The sequence below is a fragment of the Eublepharis macularius genome, chromosome 12 (genome assembly GCF_028583425.1).
Source record: "Eublepharis macularius isolate TG4126 chromosome 12, MPM_Emac_v1.0, whole genome shotgun sequence".
Lineage (NCBI taxonomy): Eukaryota > Metazoa > Chordata > Lepidosauria > Squamata > Eublepharidae > Eublepharis > Eublepharis macularius.
Window position 1 is genome coordinate 2,126,335 of NC_072801.1, and position 16,264 is coordinate 2,142,598.

General features: G+C 52.9%; 1 protein-coding gene across 1 annotated transcript in view; it reads left to right on the forward strand.

The window, feature by feature from the left end:
- The window catches only part of CASKIN1 (CASK interacting protein 1), an 83,633-nt gene extending 68,565 nt beyond the window's left edge, over positions 1-15,068 (forward strand). Inside the window, exons 12-22 of the mRNA XM_054995617.1 lie at positions 1,084-1,292; positions 2,882-2,992; positions 3,435-3,553; positions 4,314-4,401; positions 8,508-8,605; positions 8,997-9,107; positions 9,827-9,928; positions 10,138-10,276; positions 10,851-12,983; positions 13,359-13,752; positions 14,024-15,068. Coding sequence (XP_054851592.1) covers positions 1,084-1,292; positions 2,882-2,992; positions 3,435-3,553; positions 4,314-4,401; positions 8,508-8,605; positions 8,997-9,107; positions 9,827-9,928; positions 10,138-10,276; positions 10,851-12,983; positions 13,359-13,752; positions 14,024-14,120 — 3,601 coding nt within the window. The 3' untranslated portion in view covers positions 14,121-15,068. The remainder of the gene's footprint in view (positions 1-1,083; positions 1,293-2,881; positions 2,993-3,434; positions 3,554-4,313; positions 4,402-8,507; positions 8,606-8,996; positions 9,108-9,826; positions 9,929-10,137; positions 10,277-10,850; positions 12,984-13,358; positions 13,753-14,023) is intronic.
- The last annotated feature ends 1,196 nt before the right edge of the window (positions 15,069-16,264 follow it).

The following is a 16,264-nucleotide window of genomic DNA, read 5'->3' on the forward strand; positions in this document are numbered from 1 at the left end:
TTTCTGCATAGGATGGTTAGCTATTAGATTATCCAAAACAGGTCCTTGAAGTGTCAGGGCAATTGTGAAAGTTTTTATTTTAGACAGTGAAGTGGGGGGAACCCAGCCTCATTAGTCTCTCTGTGAGTCTTGGCAAGGTTAGCACCTGTGTGAGTTAGGCCCACTAGAGGAGGCGGAGGAGCCGCACCTTCCAAGGAAAGGGGATGGATGGCTATTCATAGCCTCGGCCCTCCCTTGAGGCTGGACTCTTGCTGGTAAAAGCTTTGGCTCTTACCTCATTTCTGTTTTCTTCCTTTGTATTGATTTAGTTTAAAATTACATCCTGCGTTACGGCCGGCCTGACTGTTTGGTTCAGGTGCGTGTTGGAGGGGAGCACACATCATTTATCCCTCTGAATTACCCTAAAGCCCAATTAAATTGTTGGAAAAGCAGACTGATAGTGAAACATTCGATCTGCTTTGATAGCAAATCACATTTCAAGGGGCAGAAGAAAATCTTGTACTGAGAACTTTGTGACTGGCATTGTTGCAGCGCCAGGCCCGGTCTGCTTTGCGTTTGTGTCATTTGGCCAGTCCTAATCAAGGTATTGTGTGGACTGTGTCCTGGGCAGACAGCGGCCCCTTGGAGTGTGGGGAGGGGGAGGGGTTGTGGGGCTCTCCTGCTTCGGGTCACACATCCCAACCTGCTGATTCCTACTCAGGAGGACATCGAGGGAGGGAGGGTGTCTGCATTTGTCGGTCAAGCCTCCTGTTCGTTGCGGGGAAAGGGCACCCAGCCAGAACCACTCGGCATTTGGAGGGTTCTTTCCAGCCCCGACAATGTTTCTGCACCTGTAGCCCCCTATTGGAGAGGGAGGGGGCAGAGAGAGGGAGGGGGAGCATTCTTGGAGACCATCCAGGGAGATCCTGGCGGTTGAGATGTTGTGGCTCGGTCTCTCAGCCCTTGTGCCGCCACCATCTACCTTCCACTGAAGTCCCACCTTTGCCACCTGGTTTGAAGCAGCCCTTCCCTTCCTGGCCTGGGGGGCCCCTTTCACCTTGGTTGTTGTGTTTCTCCCCCAGGTCCGTGGAACGCCAGCCTCAGGCAATTCCAGACCATCCTGCTCCTGGCGTGTGGGTCCTCCCCACCCAATGGCCTCCCCTGCTCCTCCTCCTCCCCCTCCCCCTCCTCCTCCCCCCATCAGATCCATGTCCTGCCTCCATCACCGCCACACCCCCATCAGCCTCTTTTCAGTTCCTTTGGCTACCGCCGGTTGCCCCATGGTGCTGTGGAGGGGCCTGGCAGCACCCCAGGTAGTCCATCCATGGCTTCATTCATTGGTTACTTTGCTCGTGTGTGTATGTCCCCATTTTGCTTTCGGTGCGTGTTGGGCTGTGAGCCAGAGCATCTGGGATGGGGACATGGAGGCATGGGGATCCTTCTGGCGGCCAGGAGGGAGGCTAAGCTAGAAGTGGTCGGTGGGGCTCCTAGCACATGCCCCAGGAAGCAGCTCCAGACCCAGAAGGAGCGCAGAAGAGCTCAAGGTGGCTGGGATGGGGGAGGGGAACTGGAAATAAGAGGAGACCCCCCCCACACACACACACCTGGGAGGGTCAATGGATTGCTTTGAAGGTGAGTTTCTGCAGGGAGGGGGAGGGCTGCAGAGCGAGCAGAGCGAGGGGGGCAGAATGAATGTGAGGGCGGGTGAATTTGGGTCATTCCACTGCCCATCCATCCTCGGTCCATTTTGGACCAACTGCATTTCACCTTCCCTGCCTGATCTCCCCCCCACCCCCGCTGACCTCTGAGTCTTCCCTTTCAGCCCCCTTCCCCGAGTGTTAGTGCTGCCCTCAGGGCCAGAGTGCCCCTTCCCATCAGGCCACGGAGGCAGGCGGTGTCTGTTCTGTGCTCCTCTAACCTCACCAAGGATGTGCTGGGCGGGGGGTGGGGTGACTTCTTACCACTGCATTCCTTATGAATGAAAAGCAGGCGGGTGTCTTGTGTGGCAGTGGGCTAAGCTGGAAGCCCTGAGGGTGGGGATTGCCGTTTGCAGCCCTTCAGAAGCCCAGTGCGGGGAGCAATTCCGCCAGCCGGAGGCTCAGGGCCTAGGCGCTCTGCAGAACTCCTGGCTGTCCCTGTGGCCAGAGGAGGGTGCAAAACCAGGGCATTCGCCTCCCACAGTTTAGCCTTGCTTGGTGTGAAAGTATGCTTGTGTGCACTTTTCAGAAGAGGGCACAACACCCTGGCTTGGCCTCACTGGTGTTTGATGCAAACGGCCCAGCAGAGAGTTTGTGGGACGGGATACAAGGGAGGGAGGGTCCTTAAACTGTGGGGGGGTGGGCTGCCCAATGCAGTGGATTTGGGACAGACAGGAGGCAGTGTTGCTTCTTCATACAACAAGGAGCAGTTGGTGTAGGAAAATAATTCACTGTTTCTACAGCTTTAAGTGCTGTTTGAAATCGTAGTGCTCAAGTGCAGAGGCAGCGATAGAGGCAGAGTCGCACCCACATATCTGATCTGGAGGTGTCTGGCAGTCCTCTCTTGGCCAGCTTGGTGGGCCTTGAACTGCTGTGCTCAAACAGAGGGTGTGCTCCCAATGGCCAAACAGCAGCAAGGGGTGGCTTCGGGGTACCATGGGAGTGGTGCACGCCCTGATACCCTTGCGGTCTCTGAGGGGACGCTGGGGCGTAACTCCTTGGCAGCCTGTGTCCCGGCACTGGTAGCCCAGCATCCAGGGCCCTGCTGCAAGAGACTCTGGCAAGCCTGCCCTCCCCAGGCCACGGGGAGGAAAGCACGGCAGTTGCAGCAGGCAAGTCTCTTCGAGGCACTTGTGGGCTCGTGCTGGCTTGCCTCCCACCCTCTCTCTTTCCTGGGCCAATGATGGTTCTCTTTGGCCCCAAAGGTTCCAGAGGGTCTGAAAGCAGCCCGTCCCACCTGTCCTCCTCCCCAGGCGGAACGTCCACCTCGCCAGCCCCTGTGGAAGAGATTTGGGTGCTTCGGAAACCCTACGCAGGTATGGGACAAAGGCACAGGCTTAGGAGATTGGGATTGGGCCTGGGGGGCTGCTGCCCAAGCTATTGGCCCGCACCAGCTTGGTCATGCCACAAAAGGGCAGCTGTGGGGCAGCTCTGTGCCCTGTGGGGCATCGCTGTAAGCGCCTCTGCTCTCCTGCCACCTTGTTGGAGCAGAGAAGCTTGTTGCCTGCTGGCGGCCTTTTCACAGGGCAGGCCGTATTAGAGGGACTGAGGAGGTGGGAAGAGGTGGACTCGGGGGTCCCATTGGGGGCTTCAGCCCGGGGCCCACCGTAGCCTCTGCCTTGAGTTTCCCCAGATGACAAACTCCATCCTCTGCTTTCTGCCAGTGGGGTCTGTGGTGAGCCCATGCCAGGAGACCCTTCAGGCCGACCTTCCCCCTTGTCTCCCCTCTAACTTCATCCTTCACTTCCCTGTCAATAGGTGGCGACCGCAGCAGCGTCGGAAGCACGGGGAGCGTGGCTAGCGCCCGGAGCTCAGGGAGTGGCCAAAGCACAGGCAGCGGCAGCCACGCCCTCCACCCAGGCTCCGAAGGCGTCAAGGTGAGCAGGAGCTCCCTGCTGCAAGACCCCCCCCCCCCCGCACCCTTTGGCATCCCCAGGCAGGCTGGAATCTCAGCCCTGCTGCTGAATGCAGTCATTTTTGTGAGACAGGAATCTTTTCATTCTTCCTTTGCTCCAAAGAATAGATCATATGGAGACATTACCTCTTTTACTAGCAGATAATAGTAGACCTGTCACTCTTTCCGTTGCAAAATTTTATGCACTTGTGATTGATTTTCTCAGCCAGTTAAATGTGGCCTAGCTTTTTATATTTTAGTAGTCTGCTTAAAACTAATAAGCGGAATGAGAGAGAGGGGGGGGGGGGAATTGATCCTGGCAGAAAACAGATATTTCTGTGCTGCCCCCTTGTGCCTGCAGTCTGCACTGGCTTTGCTCTGTTTGTGCCAGCTATTTGGCAATGGCAAGTCACCAGACTCTTATTCTGCTCCTGGAAAAGTGGGGCAGGAGGTGGGGGGAGAGGCCCCTCTCCTTTTCTCGCTGATTGCTGGCTTGTGTACCAGCAGCCTCATAACTTTTTTATGCTGGCTTGGCAGCAGCCACGGATGCCAAACAGAGTGAGTCGTGGCACCCTGCCAGTATCACAGTGTGCCACTTTGCCAAAAGATCCAGGGCTGTGCCAGACATCTGTCCGTTCCTGGTCAGTCCCTCTTGCCCTGTTACATCCCCTGTGCCCATCCCAGCCCTTTTCTAAACGGGCTCCGTTTCCTCTCGCCCTCCCCCTCCCCCTCCTTTTTCTCAGCTGCTGGCAACCGTCCTTTCCCAGAAGGCGTCTGTGCAAGAATCTGCTGTGGGCGACGGGCCTGCCAAGGCACTGGAGACACCCGCAGGTGCGTGGATGCTCTGGCGGGGCTGGTCCTCTGCACTCGCCGGAGCTTTCCTTATTGCCCTGACAAGCTGCTCCTCTTGCTTGAAGAATCCGTCAGGCTAGACATGAGCCTCTCTCTCGGCTGCTGCCAGGCCTTCGCTTGCTTCGGTTAGTGGGGAGAATTGGGGTGGAGAGGGCGCCTGTGTCCCAGGGAGAGGGCCCCCAATCTGGCTACCTGGCTGCCCTCCAGATACTCTCGAGGGAGCAATCTGGCTTCTGGCAGGCACAGAGCTGTTTATTTGGCTGGTCTTCCTCCCCCCACCCCCGTCCCCATCATCGGCATCATGCTGTTCTGGAAGGCGATGTTTGGGGTTTGCTGCCTGGAGGTTTCAGCCCCCCCCCTCAGGCTCTGGAATTGTCCCTCCCGTTACCCAGGGAGCAAGCAGACGCCTTTCAAGCCAAATGCAGGGCCTTCTCCTTGAGAGATGCCCCTGGGGTGGGGTATAGTGGCAGATGGTGATCTTTGCAGGCCCTGCTTCAGAAGGGCAATGCTGTGCATGTGTTGTTTATCCAAAAGGCTTTTCACAAAGGTATGCAACGGGTATGTTTTGCCGTCTTCGGGCTTCCTCCATGTTGTGGGCGGGGGGGGGGGGGAGAGGATCACTCACTGCATTTTTGGAATGGAAGGAGCCTCCTCTCTGCTCTCACCCCAGAAAACAGCCCGTCCCTTTCTCCCCAAGCAGGATGGCTGGAACGCTGCTCCCTGCGGCTGGTTCTCCAGAGAGGGGCGCCCCTTGGAAATGGCTGTCTCCGTGTGTGGACTGGCTGGCTGGCTCTGACAGTCCCTAGCTGGATGCGGGGTGGGGTTGGGGGGATGCCTTCAAGGTCACCTTGGCTGCCATTTTGGCCTGGTTCCACCTGTGCCCAGCTGTGGCCAAGCACTGCCGCTTAGCTGCAGCGTCCCCTCAAGCCTATCCCTCCTCTTCCCCATCTGAGGAGGCTGAGCATCTGAGGGGCATCTCCTCCCCAAGTCAGAGCGTATCATCCAGGGGCCCCTGGTTCAAATCTGGCCTCTGCTTCTGAGTAGAGGGCCTGTCTCTATCCAGTCATCACATTTTGTGATCAGATCTTCATCCTGTCCTTCCTCCAAGGAGCTCCTGAAGTTATCTCCTTCTGTCTTGTCCCCACAAGAATCCTGCAAAGTGGGTTAGGCTAAGTGCGGACTTGAACCCAGCTCCCCCCAGTGCGAGTCCAATGCTCTAATTGCTCTTGCTCACTGTCTCTCACACGCACCCTGTATGAAGAGGCCCCTTCTTTGTTTCCATTTGCTTTTCTGTATTCCCATCTTCAGTCGTTTTACCCAATTATGTGTCTGATATTTTGGATTAGTTTGGGGTTTTATGTCAGAAACATAAGGAATGGTGACAATTGGAAGAGTGCCAATTTTCACAAGTGTGTCTGGAAAACTGCATTTTCTCCTGAACAGACAGTGCCCCTGTCAGAAACGGGAACTGCCTAAGCCAACCCCCGGGTGGCTCCACTCTTGGAACAGGAATCCTTTAACTCTTCACTCAGAGTGCAGACAAGCCTCCTAGCCTTAGTCCTCCTCATAGCAGCAGCAGCAGCAGTTGTTGTTGTTGTTGTTGTTACGGTCCACCAGATACTTTGGCAGGAATTTTTTGGTCCCTTACCAGACCTAGGAACCTTGCCAACTCTGTGGTATGCTCCAACTAGTGTGGCAGTTGCAACTGGCCAGTTGTTATCCTGTCTATGCCAAATATCGCCGAGATGTTTAGTGAGCCCTTTTGGAATTGCTCCTAGCGCTGGAGTAACGATTCTATGTTTCTCCTAGAGACGCTGAACTTCAAATCTTAGATCCTGATGTTTTGTTTTCCTTTCAAACTTTTTCCTTCAATCCGACTGGCATCTGGGATTGCCACATCAATCAGTTTGACCTTCTTACTTTCAATCACAATAATATCTGGTGTATTACATTCTAACTTCTTATCTGTTTGGGTTTTGAAAACCCACAAGATCTTAACGTCCTCATTTTCAGCACCTTTCTTGGGCTTATGTTCCCACCCGTATTTTGCAGATGGTAGCTTGTATCTTTTGCATCAATTCCAATGCAGCTATTTTATTATGGTGGTTTTTATAGTTGGTTTGTGTGATCTTACTGCACCCACTGGTGAGATAGCCAACTATTTCATCTGCTTCATTACATAATCTACACTTGCTGACATTTGTGATCCCTTCAAATTTCATTTTCATTCAGTTCATTCTTAATGCCTGTGGCTAATATAAGTCCTTCTCTCTTTTTCCAATATCCCTTGGGTTAGCCATTTCCATTTGTTACTCTTGTCGACTTTACACTTAGTAGTCTTCATATATTGGCCATACAGTGGTTTACTTTGCTATACCCCCAAGCAGTTTTTCAACGTTTCTTTTCTATATTCGTCTTTTGTACCCGTATCTTTCATTATTCCTTCTCTATAGACATCAGCCGACGTCTTCTCTTTCTTGCTCTTGATGTAATCATTCAGCAGCCCTTTTTCTTCTGCTGCTGTTTGTTCTACTTGCAACAATCCTCAGCCATCATTACTTCATAGCAAATAGAGTCAATTTTTGTCGCTTTGAGGATGCAGGCTATTGTGATTTTCCTTGTTTTGCAATCTAGTGCATCCAGTTCAGTTTGTGTCCAGTCTACAATTTTTTAGTACTACTACTACTGTTGGTGGTGGTGGAGATTGCCATCAAATCATAGCTGACTTATGGTGACTCCTGGGTTTTTCAAGGCAAGAGACTCAACAGAGGTGGTTTACCATTGCCTGCCTCTGCAACTCTGATCTTTGTTGGCGGTCCTGTAACGAGCTTTTGCCCGTGTCTGAAACTAAGCTTCTACTAGCCAAAAGAAAGATGTATCTCAGACCTGTCAAACAGATAAGTTCTTTGAACCACCTGTTTATCAGTACATTTATTTATATAGGGTTCAATATTGCTTTGCAACTCCTTATCAAACACACGGACACCTGTCTGGAGTTTATTTCACTTTATTGAAAATACACCCTAGTTTTTTAATGAAGCAAGTAATCAAAATGTAAATGGTTATTAATATAAATCCTGTAAAAACAGAACACAGAAAGGCAATAAGGAATAAGTTTGCTAACATTTCTTAATAAATTCCAAGTTTAACATAATCAAAGTTTCTATGAAATGCATAGGTAAAAATAAGTTCTCACCTAAATTCTCTCAAGAGATTTCTTCCATCAGAGCCCTACCATTCTATCTGGGTTTGCAATTTGTAAGTCATCATATGCAAATATCTAAGGTCTATTCACATGATAGCACAAACAAATGATAATTGGTCTGATGCTTCATTGAATATTCATAGTTTCTATTGTACAACCTTCCAATTAGTAAAAAAATTACGTTATACTCAAACTTGCAAAACAAAACTATAAATCTCTGAGAAGTGTCAGAAAAAGTTAAGTTGAGAGATCACTATTGGTTGAATCTCTGATAGAGGAACATTAATCTCAATAGAGTCCACTATTTTAATTAACTGTCAAAAGATTAAAGCACACCTGTTAGAATTACCTAACACATTAAAAAAAAAACAGACGGTTCATGCAAAGTCTGAAAGTTCATCTAGAGAATACAAGAGCTTGGCCTAGTATTGCTCAGTATTGATTATTGTCATGTGCTTTTATCTATATTGGCGCAACAGTCCACCATCCAGTTACTAACCAAGGCTGACCCTGCTTAGCTTCCGAGATCTGGCAAGATTGGGCTTCCCTGGGCTCTCCTGGTCAGGGCACGTCTACTATCTTATTTACGGCCTGCCTTTCTCACTGAGACTCCAGGCGAATTACAGAATAAAAACTGTGCAAGCAGACTGCAATAAATGATGCAGTAGGATGAGGATTAGGAAACAATGCGAAAAACAAGCTACCTGAGGCAGGTAGATTTCTCTTCCTAGACTTGGGGACATCTCGTGTGGAACGACATTTCCAAGCGTGGGGAAGGTGGACACCAGCTGGCCGTCAGCCCAGGGCTGGGAACTAAAGCAATTCTGAGCCCCGGTGGACTTTTGTCGCACTGATGGATCTTCATTCCTCCCTTTGCTAGGTTCTTCTCGGACGCCAAGTCTGAGTGGCTCCTCATACCCCAGCCAGCCCTATGGGGAGCAGCCAGTGAAGAGGGTGGAGCCTTTGTCGGAGGGGAAGGTAAGTTTAAGCAGCCCTGTCCGGGGGTGTGCAAAATACATTGGCCGCTCCCGCCCCGTTCCTGTTTCTGCATTTTGCAGACGCCAGCCTGCCATTCTGCATAAGCTGGGGAAGAAGGTAGCCAAGCCCCCGCCTTCCTCTCCCATCTCTTACTGGGTCTTCAGGCTGTGCAGTCCTTGCATGGTCAGGAACTTGATACCACAGAGATTACAAAGAAATGCATACACTGTGCAGTGTTAGCAGGGAGACCACACCATCATAATGTCCAGCGATAGTGGCACGTGATGGGTCCGTTCCTGCCAGCGCTTGGCCCTCCTTATTGCTGGCGTTCAAAGCCAGTCGTGATCTCTTTTAGAAAGACAGCATGGTTCCCCTTTCCTCCTTCTCCCAGAGCTCAGAGGCTGTGTACCAGTGGCTGTGCAAGTTCCAACTGCAGCTGTATGCCTCAAACTTCATCAATGCTGGGTATGACATCCCCACCATCAGCCGAATGACACCAGAGGTGAGGAAAATAGATTGTATGGGGGTGGGGAGCACAACCGCCTATACAGCTTGCTTCATATAGAAATTGCTTCCCTTCTTCTGAATCCGCGTGGGGAAAGCGGATCAAAGATCTCATTTTTAAAAAAATTAGTTTTTGACAGCTGTAAACCCTTCCAATGCATTCTTTCTGCTCATTCTCTTCACGTGCACCCCTTTGTCCCTGATTCTCACTCCAGGATGAATTTTAAATGCCAACTTTTCACACACACACTAGAAGGCGAGACTACCCCGTGGCTCTTCCTGCTGTTTTTTTTTCAAAGCTCCTGCAAGTGGCGAAAGAATGAAATGTGGTGTGTTGAAAAACTGTTGTTTTTTGGTGGCAATGCCTCAGTTTCAGTACTTGGGATGCCGCTCTAAGAACAGCTAACCATAGTGGAATTAAGGAGATTTCTTTACTTGTGGTGAAATTTCCCTGTACAAATTAATCTAGACCCTCATCGAGTCTGACTGGTGTGAGTCAAGTATCCCAAGTTGGGCTAGGGGCAGCCTGGGCATGTTCAAGGCTGTCCATAAGGGGCAGAGTGAGGTAAGGATTGTCTGTTTGCATCTCAACATTAGCTGGCTGCTCTTGCGGCCTGTAGCGGACGACCTGCCTTGCATCCCAGGTCATTAAGATAAAGGCAGGCTTACAAATATTTTAAATAAAATGAAATACAGTTGCTTGTATGTTTGCTATAGGATCTGACAGCCATTGGGGTCACCAAACCTGGACACAGGAAGAAGATTGCCTCAGAGATCAACAGTCTCAGCATCCCTGAGTGGTTGCCAGAATACAAGCCAGTAAGACTTCCCTCCTTCCCCCATTTTGGGCTCTTTGAGGGTCAGAGGTGCTTCTCTCGACCCTGAGATGGCAACCTCTGGGCCTGCATTGAAATAAACACCCAGAGTGTCCAGAGAGGAAAAGAAAACCCTCTCTCAGCAGTGGCCTCTCTGATCGCTGTGGCTCTTTGGGACACTGATTGTGACCCTTCCACCCCGCCCCCCCCCAGGCAAACTTGGCTCTGTGGCTCTCCATGATTGGCCTGGCCCAGTACTACAAGGTGTTGGTGGAGAATGGCTATGAGAACATCGACTTCATCACCGACATCACGTGGGAAGACTTGCAAGAAATTGGCATCACCAAACTGGGTGAGGCACCAAACTGGCCCAGCCTGGGGGGGAGTCCAGTGGAGATGTCTGGAGGAGCATAGTTTGAAAAGGCTTGGCCCTTCTTGCATTAACAAAGCACTCCCTCCTCCCACCTACCCTTGCTGTATGAATGGGGCTGAGGTTGTTGTGTCAGTGTGTGGTGGGGATGGTGAGAAAGGGCCTCCTGACCTGGATAGGGTGGAACTGGAAAAGGAGCTCACCCCCCACCCCCCACCCCCAATGTGCCCTTCCAAGGGAGGGGGGTCTGCAGAGGTGTTGCAGTGGAAGGCATGAACGAACTGGCCATTCATTACCTGGATGAGCCTAGGGCCTAGAGGCTGAAGGGGGACTCTGGTCTGGGCCACTTGATGGCTGGTGGTTCTAAGCTGGACAGTCAGGTCTGTTCCTGTGAACAAAGAGCTCCCCAAATCCTAGCAAGGAAGCTGTACAGTTTAATCAGAAAAAGTTTATAATCCAGTAAAAAAAAGTGGGTGCTTCTTAACCCAAGATTTTAAACAGCCGCTGTGTTTCTGTGCAAACGGACTCAAGCCATTCTCTTCCGGGGTTCTTTTAGGCCACCAGAAAAAGCTGATGTTAGCAGTGAAGAAGTTGGCTGAGCTCCAGAAGGCCGAATACGTAAAGTACGAATCTGGGACTCTGAAGAAGAAGGGGGCACCGCAGTCTCTGGACATGGTGGCCATTGAGTCCCCCCAGCAGGAGACAGCCGAGTGCCAGTCCCCCAAGATGACCACTTTCCAAGACAGCGAGCTCAGCAACGAACTGCAGGTGGCCATGACGGGCACCAGTGAGGAAGGCACAGAAAAGCACGACAACCACGTGGGGCAGTTCCGCGAAGGGGCTGCCTACCGGCATTCCACTCGTCTGGTCCAGGAGAACAGCCTGAGTGGGCGAGCCAAACACATGAGCAGCTCACAAGAGCTGCTGGGGGATGGGCCCAAAGCATCGGGGGCTGCCATGTCCAGGAGCCAGGAGTACCTGGTGGAGGACGGGAAAGAGGGACCAGCCACGCTCCCCAAGGAAGTGCGGAGTCTCCGACACGGCCACAGCATCAAGCGAGCGAGTGTGCCACCAGTGCCTGGCAAGCCACGGCAGTCTTTTCCCCCAGCCGGAGGACACTACACTCCCCCACCAACGCCCACCAAGCCCCGCCCATCCTCGCCACAAGCACTTGGCATGTCACACACCACAGCTAAGGTAAAACCTACACCGCAGCTGTTGCCACAGTCAGATCGGCCCATGTCTCCTCGTTCGCTGCCTCAGTCTCCTACGCACCGAGGCTTTGCCTATGTTCTGCCACAGCCTGTGGAGGGCGACACTCATTCAGGAGGACCCTTAGCACAAGCCGTGCCCGTGTTGCCTGTCTCGGTCCCTGTGCTGTGCCTGCCACCTCAAGCTGGAGAGGGCGAGGAGGAGGGAGGGCGGCCTAAGAAGAGGGCTCACAGCCTGAACCGTTACGCCATGTCCGATAGCGAGCAGGAGCGAGACGAGTTGCTGCTGCCAGACGTCGGTCCCTACGCCACAGTACAGAGGCGAGTTGGGCGAAGCCACTCTGTACGGTCACAATCTGGCAATGACAAGAATGTCAACCGCAGCCAATCCTTTGCTGTGCGGCCGAAGAAGAAGGGTCCCCCACCTCCGCCACCCAAGCGCTCTAGCTCAGCTATCTCCAGCACCAACATGACGGACGACTTCACCAAAGAAGGGGAAGAGGGATCAGAGCTGTCCCCAGAACAGCAGCAGAGACGTGCCAGTGATTTTGGTGGGACTGTTGATACGGGCAGTGCCGGAAGCGTCAAGAGCATTGCTGCAATGTTGGAAATGTCCTCCATCGGAGGTGGGGCCCGAGGACTCTCCATGCAAAAACCACCTGGCCTTGGCAAGAGTCCCGATGGGTACTACTTACAACCTGGGGTTGCCGTGCTCCCAGCTAGTCCGGAACACTCTCGTGTCACTACCATGCTGGCCACTGTAAAGCACAAGGATGCCATTGGGTTAGATGGGGAAGTGGTGAACCGTCGACGCACCATCAGCGGCCCTGTCACTGGACTAGTTGCGGCTGCCCGTCGGGAGCGCTCAGATAGCATCAAGTCTGACACAGGCAAGGATGGTGGCCCGACGGAGCGGCTGCGGGCGGAGCACAGTGGAGCCTTCCCAGAGAACAGTTCTCATGAGAACATCCCCTTTGCTGAAGAAGGCAATCTGACCATCAAGCAGCGCCCTCGGCAGATGGGGGTGGCTAAGTCCGACGGTGGGGAGGCCTCGTCACTTTCCCACCGACACGGTGACCTTACCAAGGTGGAGGCCAGTGCCACCCTGAAGAGGAGGGTTCGGGCAAAGCAAAGTCAACAGGACGGCATCAAGTTCCTTCTCACAGAGTCCGACACGGTCAAGAGGCGGCCAAAGTCAAAGGACAAGGAGCAGGAACCAGCACCGTTGTCAGTGTATCAGAATGGCACCGCCACTGTCAAACGCCGACCGGCCTCTGACACAAGCAGTGCGGATGCCTCACGCTCTGTGGACCAGCAGGAAAGATCGGACCGTGCTTTAACTCAGCTCCCTGGGGAAGGTGAACCCAAGAAGACTGTCAAGCCACCTGTATCTCCCAAGCCAGTCCTACCCCAGAAAGTCTCTGGGCCTCCCACACCCACCTCTAAAAAGGCCCCAATTCCTGGTCCTGGCAGTCCAGGTACGTGCCCATTTCTGGAGAAAGCTCTCTTCTTGGCAGGTGGCCCATGGGTAGGCCAAAGCCACGGAGCCTCCCAGGACAGTCCTTTGCTTGGCCACTTGTTCCTGTCACCCCAGTTACCCCTGTGCATTCCTGGCTTCTTGCAGTGGCCGTGAGCACAGCCAGTCTCAGCTGTCCTGGGTCTTTATACTAAATGGGGTCTGTCACTGTAACCACATCTCCAACCGTACAAGGTGCTCCCATGAGCATTCCAGAATATCAGGGGTGATGGGTGGGCATGGAGTGAGGGGAGGGCCTGGTGTGTATACTGGGTGCCTACACACCAGCAGCATCCCCTAAAATGGCCAAGCGGTGATGCTCTGTTCTCCATTGCAGAAGTGAAGCGAGTCCATGGCACCCCACCTCCAGTCTCCCCCAAGCCTACACCTCCCCCAACTGCCCCTAAGCCGAAGGTCCATGCTGCCCTCCAGTCAGCAAGTGCCAGCTCCACGCCTGCACCGTCCCCTGCCAAGCAGCTGGTGCCTGCCATCAAGCCATCAAGCACACCCCCCTCACTCTGCTCGAGCCCAGCTAAGCCCCTCTCACCCAGCGGGGCTCACCCTCAAACGGTGCCGGTCAAGCCACCACGCTCTTCCATTGCGGGGCCCTCAGCAGAGAGCATTGGCATGGAGAGTGCGCATCAGAAACTGGAGGAGACAAGCGCCTCCCTTGCTGCTGCCCTGCAAGCTGTGGAGGAGAAGATCAAGCAAGAGGATGGGCAGGCATCAGAGTAAGGACTCCATGGAGGGGGGAGGGGGGCTGAGGTGGGCAGGGGAGGGCCAGAACTCAGATCCAGTGAGCCAGCTCTGTGTGTGAGGGGAGAGGGGGGCTGTAGGGTGGGAGCTTCATTCTCCCGTGCTTGACAGGGTTGGTAGGGATGCAAACTTGATCTCAGAGGCCTGGGGGGAAATGAATAGTGATCACAGTGGAAGCACCTGCCTGGGGGTGGGGGCACAGCTGGTCTCCTTCTAACGAATCCCCTCGGCCTCTGTCCCCCTCAGTTCCACCGCAGAATCCAAGAGCACAGTCAGCATTCTGGACGACATTGGCAGCATGTTTGATGACCTTGCCGACCAGCTGGACGCCATGTTGGAGTGAGGGCCGGAGAAGAGCCCAGCCGACCTCAGGATCTGCCGAGGGCACCAAGGGCACAATCCTCTCCCTGAGCATTGTCCCTTCCCTCTTCCCCCTCCCTGCTGTCTTTTGAGGTTTGCACAAAGAAGATAAGATTACCTCAGAATTGTGCTAAAGCTAACTGAGATGCTTGGGAGAGGCTTTCCTTGGGACCAGTTTTGCCGAAGCAAAAAAAGAAACAAAAGGGAAATCTCTCCTGTCGGTGTCCTTGTTTTTCTACCTAACCACCCACTGACCTTGCGGAATAAGGGACAGCTGGAATTCTCCTCCAAAGGAAGCAGAAGGCCGGGCGCTTCTCTTTCTGTGGGCTGAATGTCACCATGAAGACTTCCTTCAGGCCAGGCTGCAGCTGAGTGATCTCCGTTTGGCCTGCTGAGCATCTCCTTGTTTAATTGGGAAGGCGTCGTTTTCCTCTCTCCCAAATTGACCCCCCCCCCCATGACAGTTCCAACAAGTGGCCAGAATGTGGCACAAATAAGGAGTCTCCAGTCTTTGCTGCTGGCTCTTCTGGTTTCGTGCTGGGTTGGTGTTTTTTCCTGGTGGCCCTCTTGCCTTTTGTGTCAGTATCGTCCCTTGACTGGGCTCTGCCCTTCTCGCCTGCCCCTGCTGCCTCAGTTCCTGTGCCTGTCTGCCATTGTTGGAGTGGGGGGGGGAGTGCTGGAAGAGGTGGGGGGAGATGCCCAAGGGAAGTCGTCAGCCCAGGGCGAGGGGTGGGGCTTTCGGTGGGCTGCATGCTTCGTTTCTTTGTCCGGAAGGTGTTCGTCTTCTCCTGGTGACAATGACGCTTGTAACTGTGGGAAGTTTTGTTCTGTTAATGAATCCCATTTCACAAAGAAGCTCCCTTTTCATTGGTTTGCCCCATCCCTGGTGGGTGCTGTGCAAAAGCTTTGGTATGTTTGCATGATTGATGCAGTGTTGAAACTTGAAAAGGAAAAAGCGGGGGGGGGGGGAGACATACTGGTTGAAATCCCCCTGTAAATACTCCCTGTTAGTTGTCGCAGCTGCCACAAAATAATATTTATTCCTGGGGTTTGGGGGGCGGGGGCGTAAGAGTTTAAAATGCATCTCTGGGCAAACAGCAGCTGTGGGTCTGAGCGTGAGGGACTTTGCACTTTCTCTTTGTTTCCAAAGAGCTTGTCACCTGATTGGACAATTAAGCCTCCCTTGTGCAGGGAGGAGAGCTAAGAAGACAGTGGGTAGGTGTGGACAATTTTCCCCATCGTGATTTGGTTGCAGAGCAGCACTGCTGAGGAGGGGCCAGATGTGTTTGGCAGCGAAGGCCCTCCCTCTAAGGGTCTGGTGACTGGAGGCCTCTTCCCCCCACCCCTCAACTTTCAATGCAGTCAGCTATCTTAAGAGTGTTCTGCCAGGACAAGTGCCCTGAAACATCTTCAGCTGTGAGCTAATTCAGACTCCGTGGCTGGTATCCTTGCCCATGTTGATCGCAGGTACTTGGTTTGCTACATCAATGTTGGGTGGTGTGAGGTAGGAAAGACACAGGGTGGGAAGATGAACCTTGCTAAGACCTGCAGTGCTGCATGGTGTATGGCCAAGGAAAGATGGTTTCTGGATGTGTGCCATTGTGTATAGCACAATATCTTGAAGGTTACCTGCAGTATCCTCAAGTAAATATCGACTGCTGGAAAGGGGAAATGGAAGTGGGGCAAATCCGGCTGGTGAGTGCCGGATGTATTCTTGGCAAGGTGATGCTGGTAATGTTGAAATTCTCTTTCGCTATGGAGCTGAAGGAGAAGAGTTGCTAAGGAAAGTTTTGGGCTCCAGGGACACGGAAGCTGCTCCAGGAAACAGCAGCTGTGCAGTTCTGACCACGTCGTGGTGGTCCAGTGTTATGCTCTAGGACCCAGCAACTCTCGCCCTGCCTCCCAGTTTCAGTTGGGATCTAGACAGCTGAGCATCTGAATGGCCAAAGGGTGATGCAAGCCATAGCCACTCTGGATGGATCCACAGGAATTCTGTCTGACATGCAAGGGCCCCATGGCCACTTCTCAATAAACGCATCCTATCTTAGACAAGCACAAGCTGGGAATTCCAATAACAGGTTAACCATCCCTACAGCGATATGGCAACTCCTTAAAGAACTGATTGGC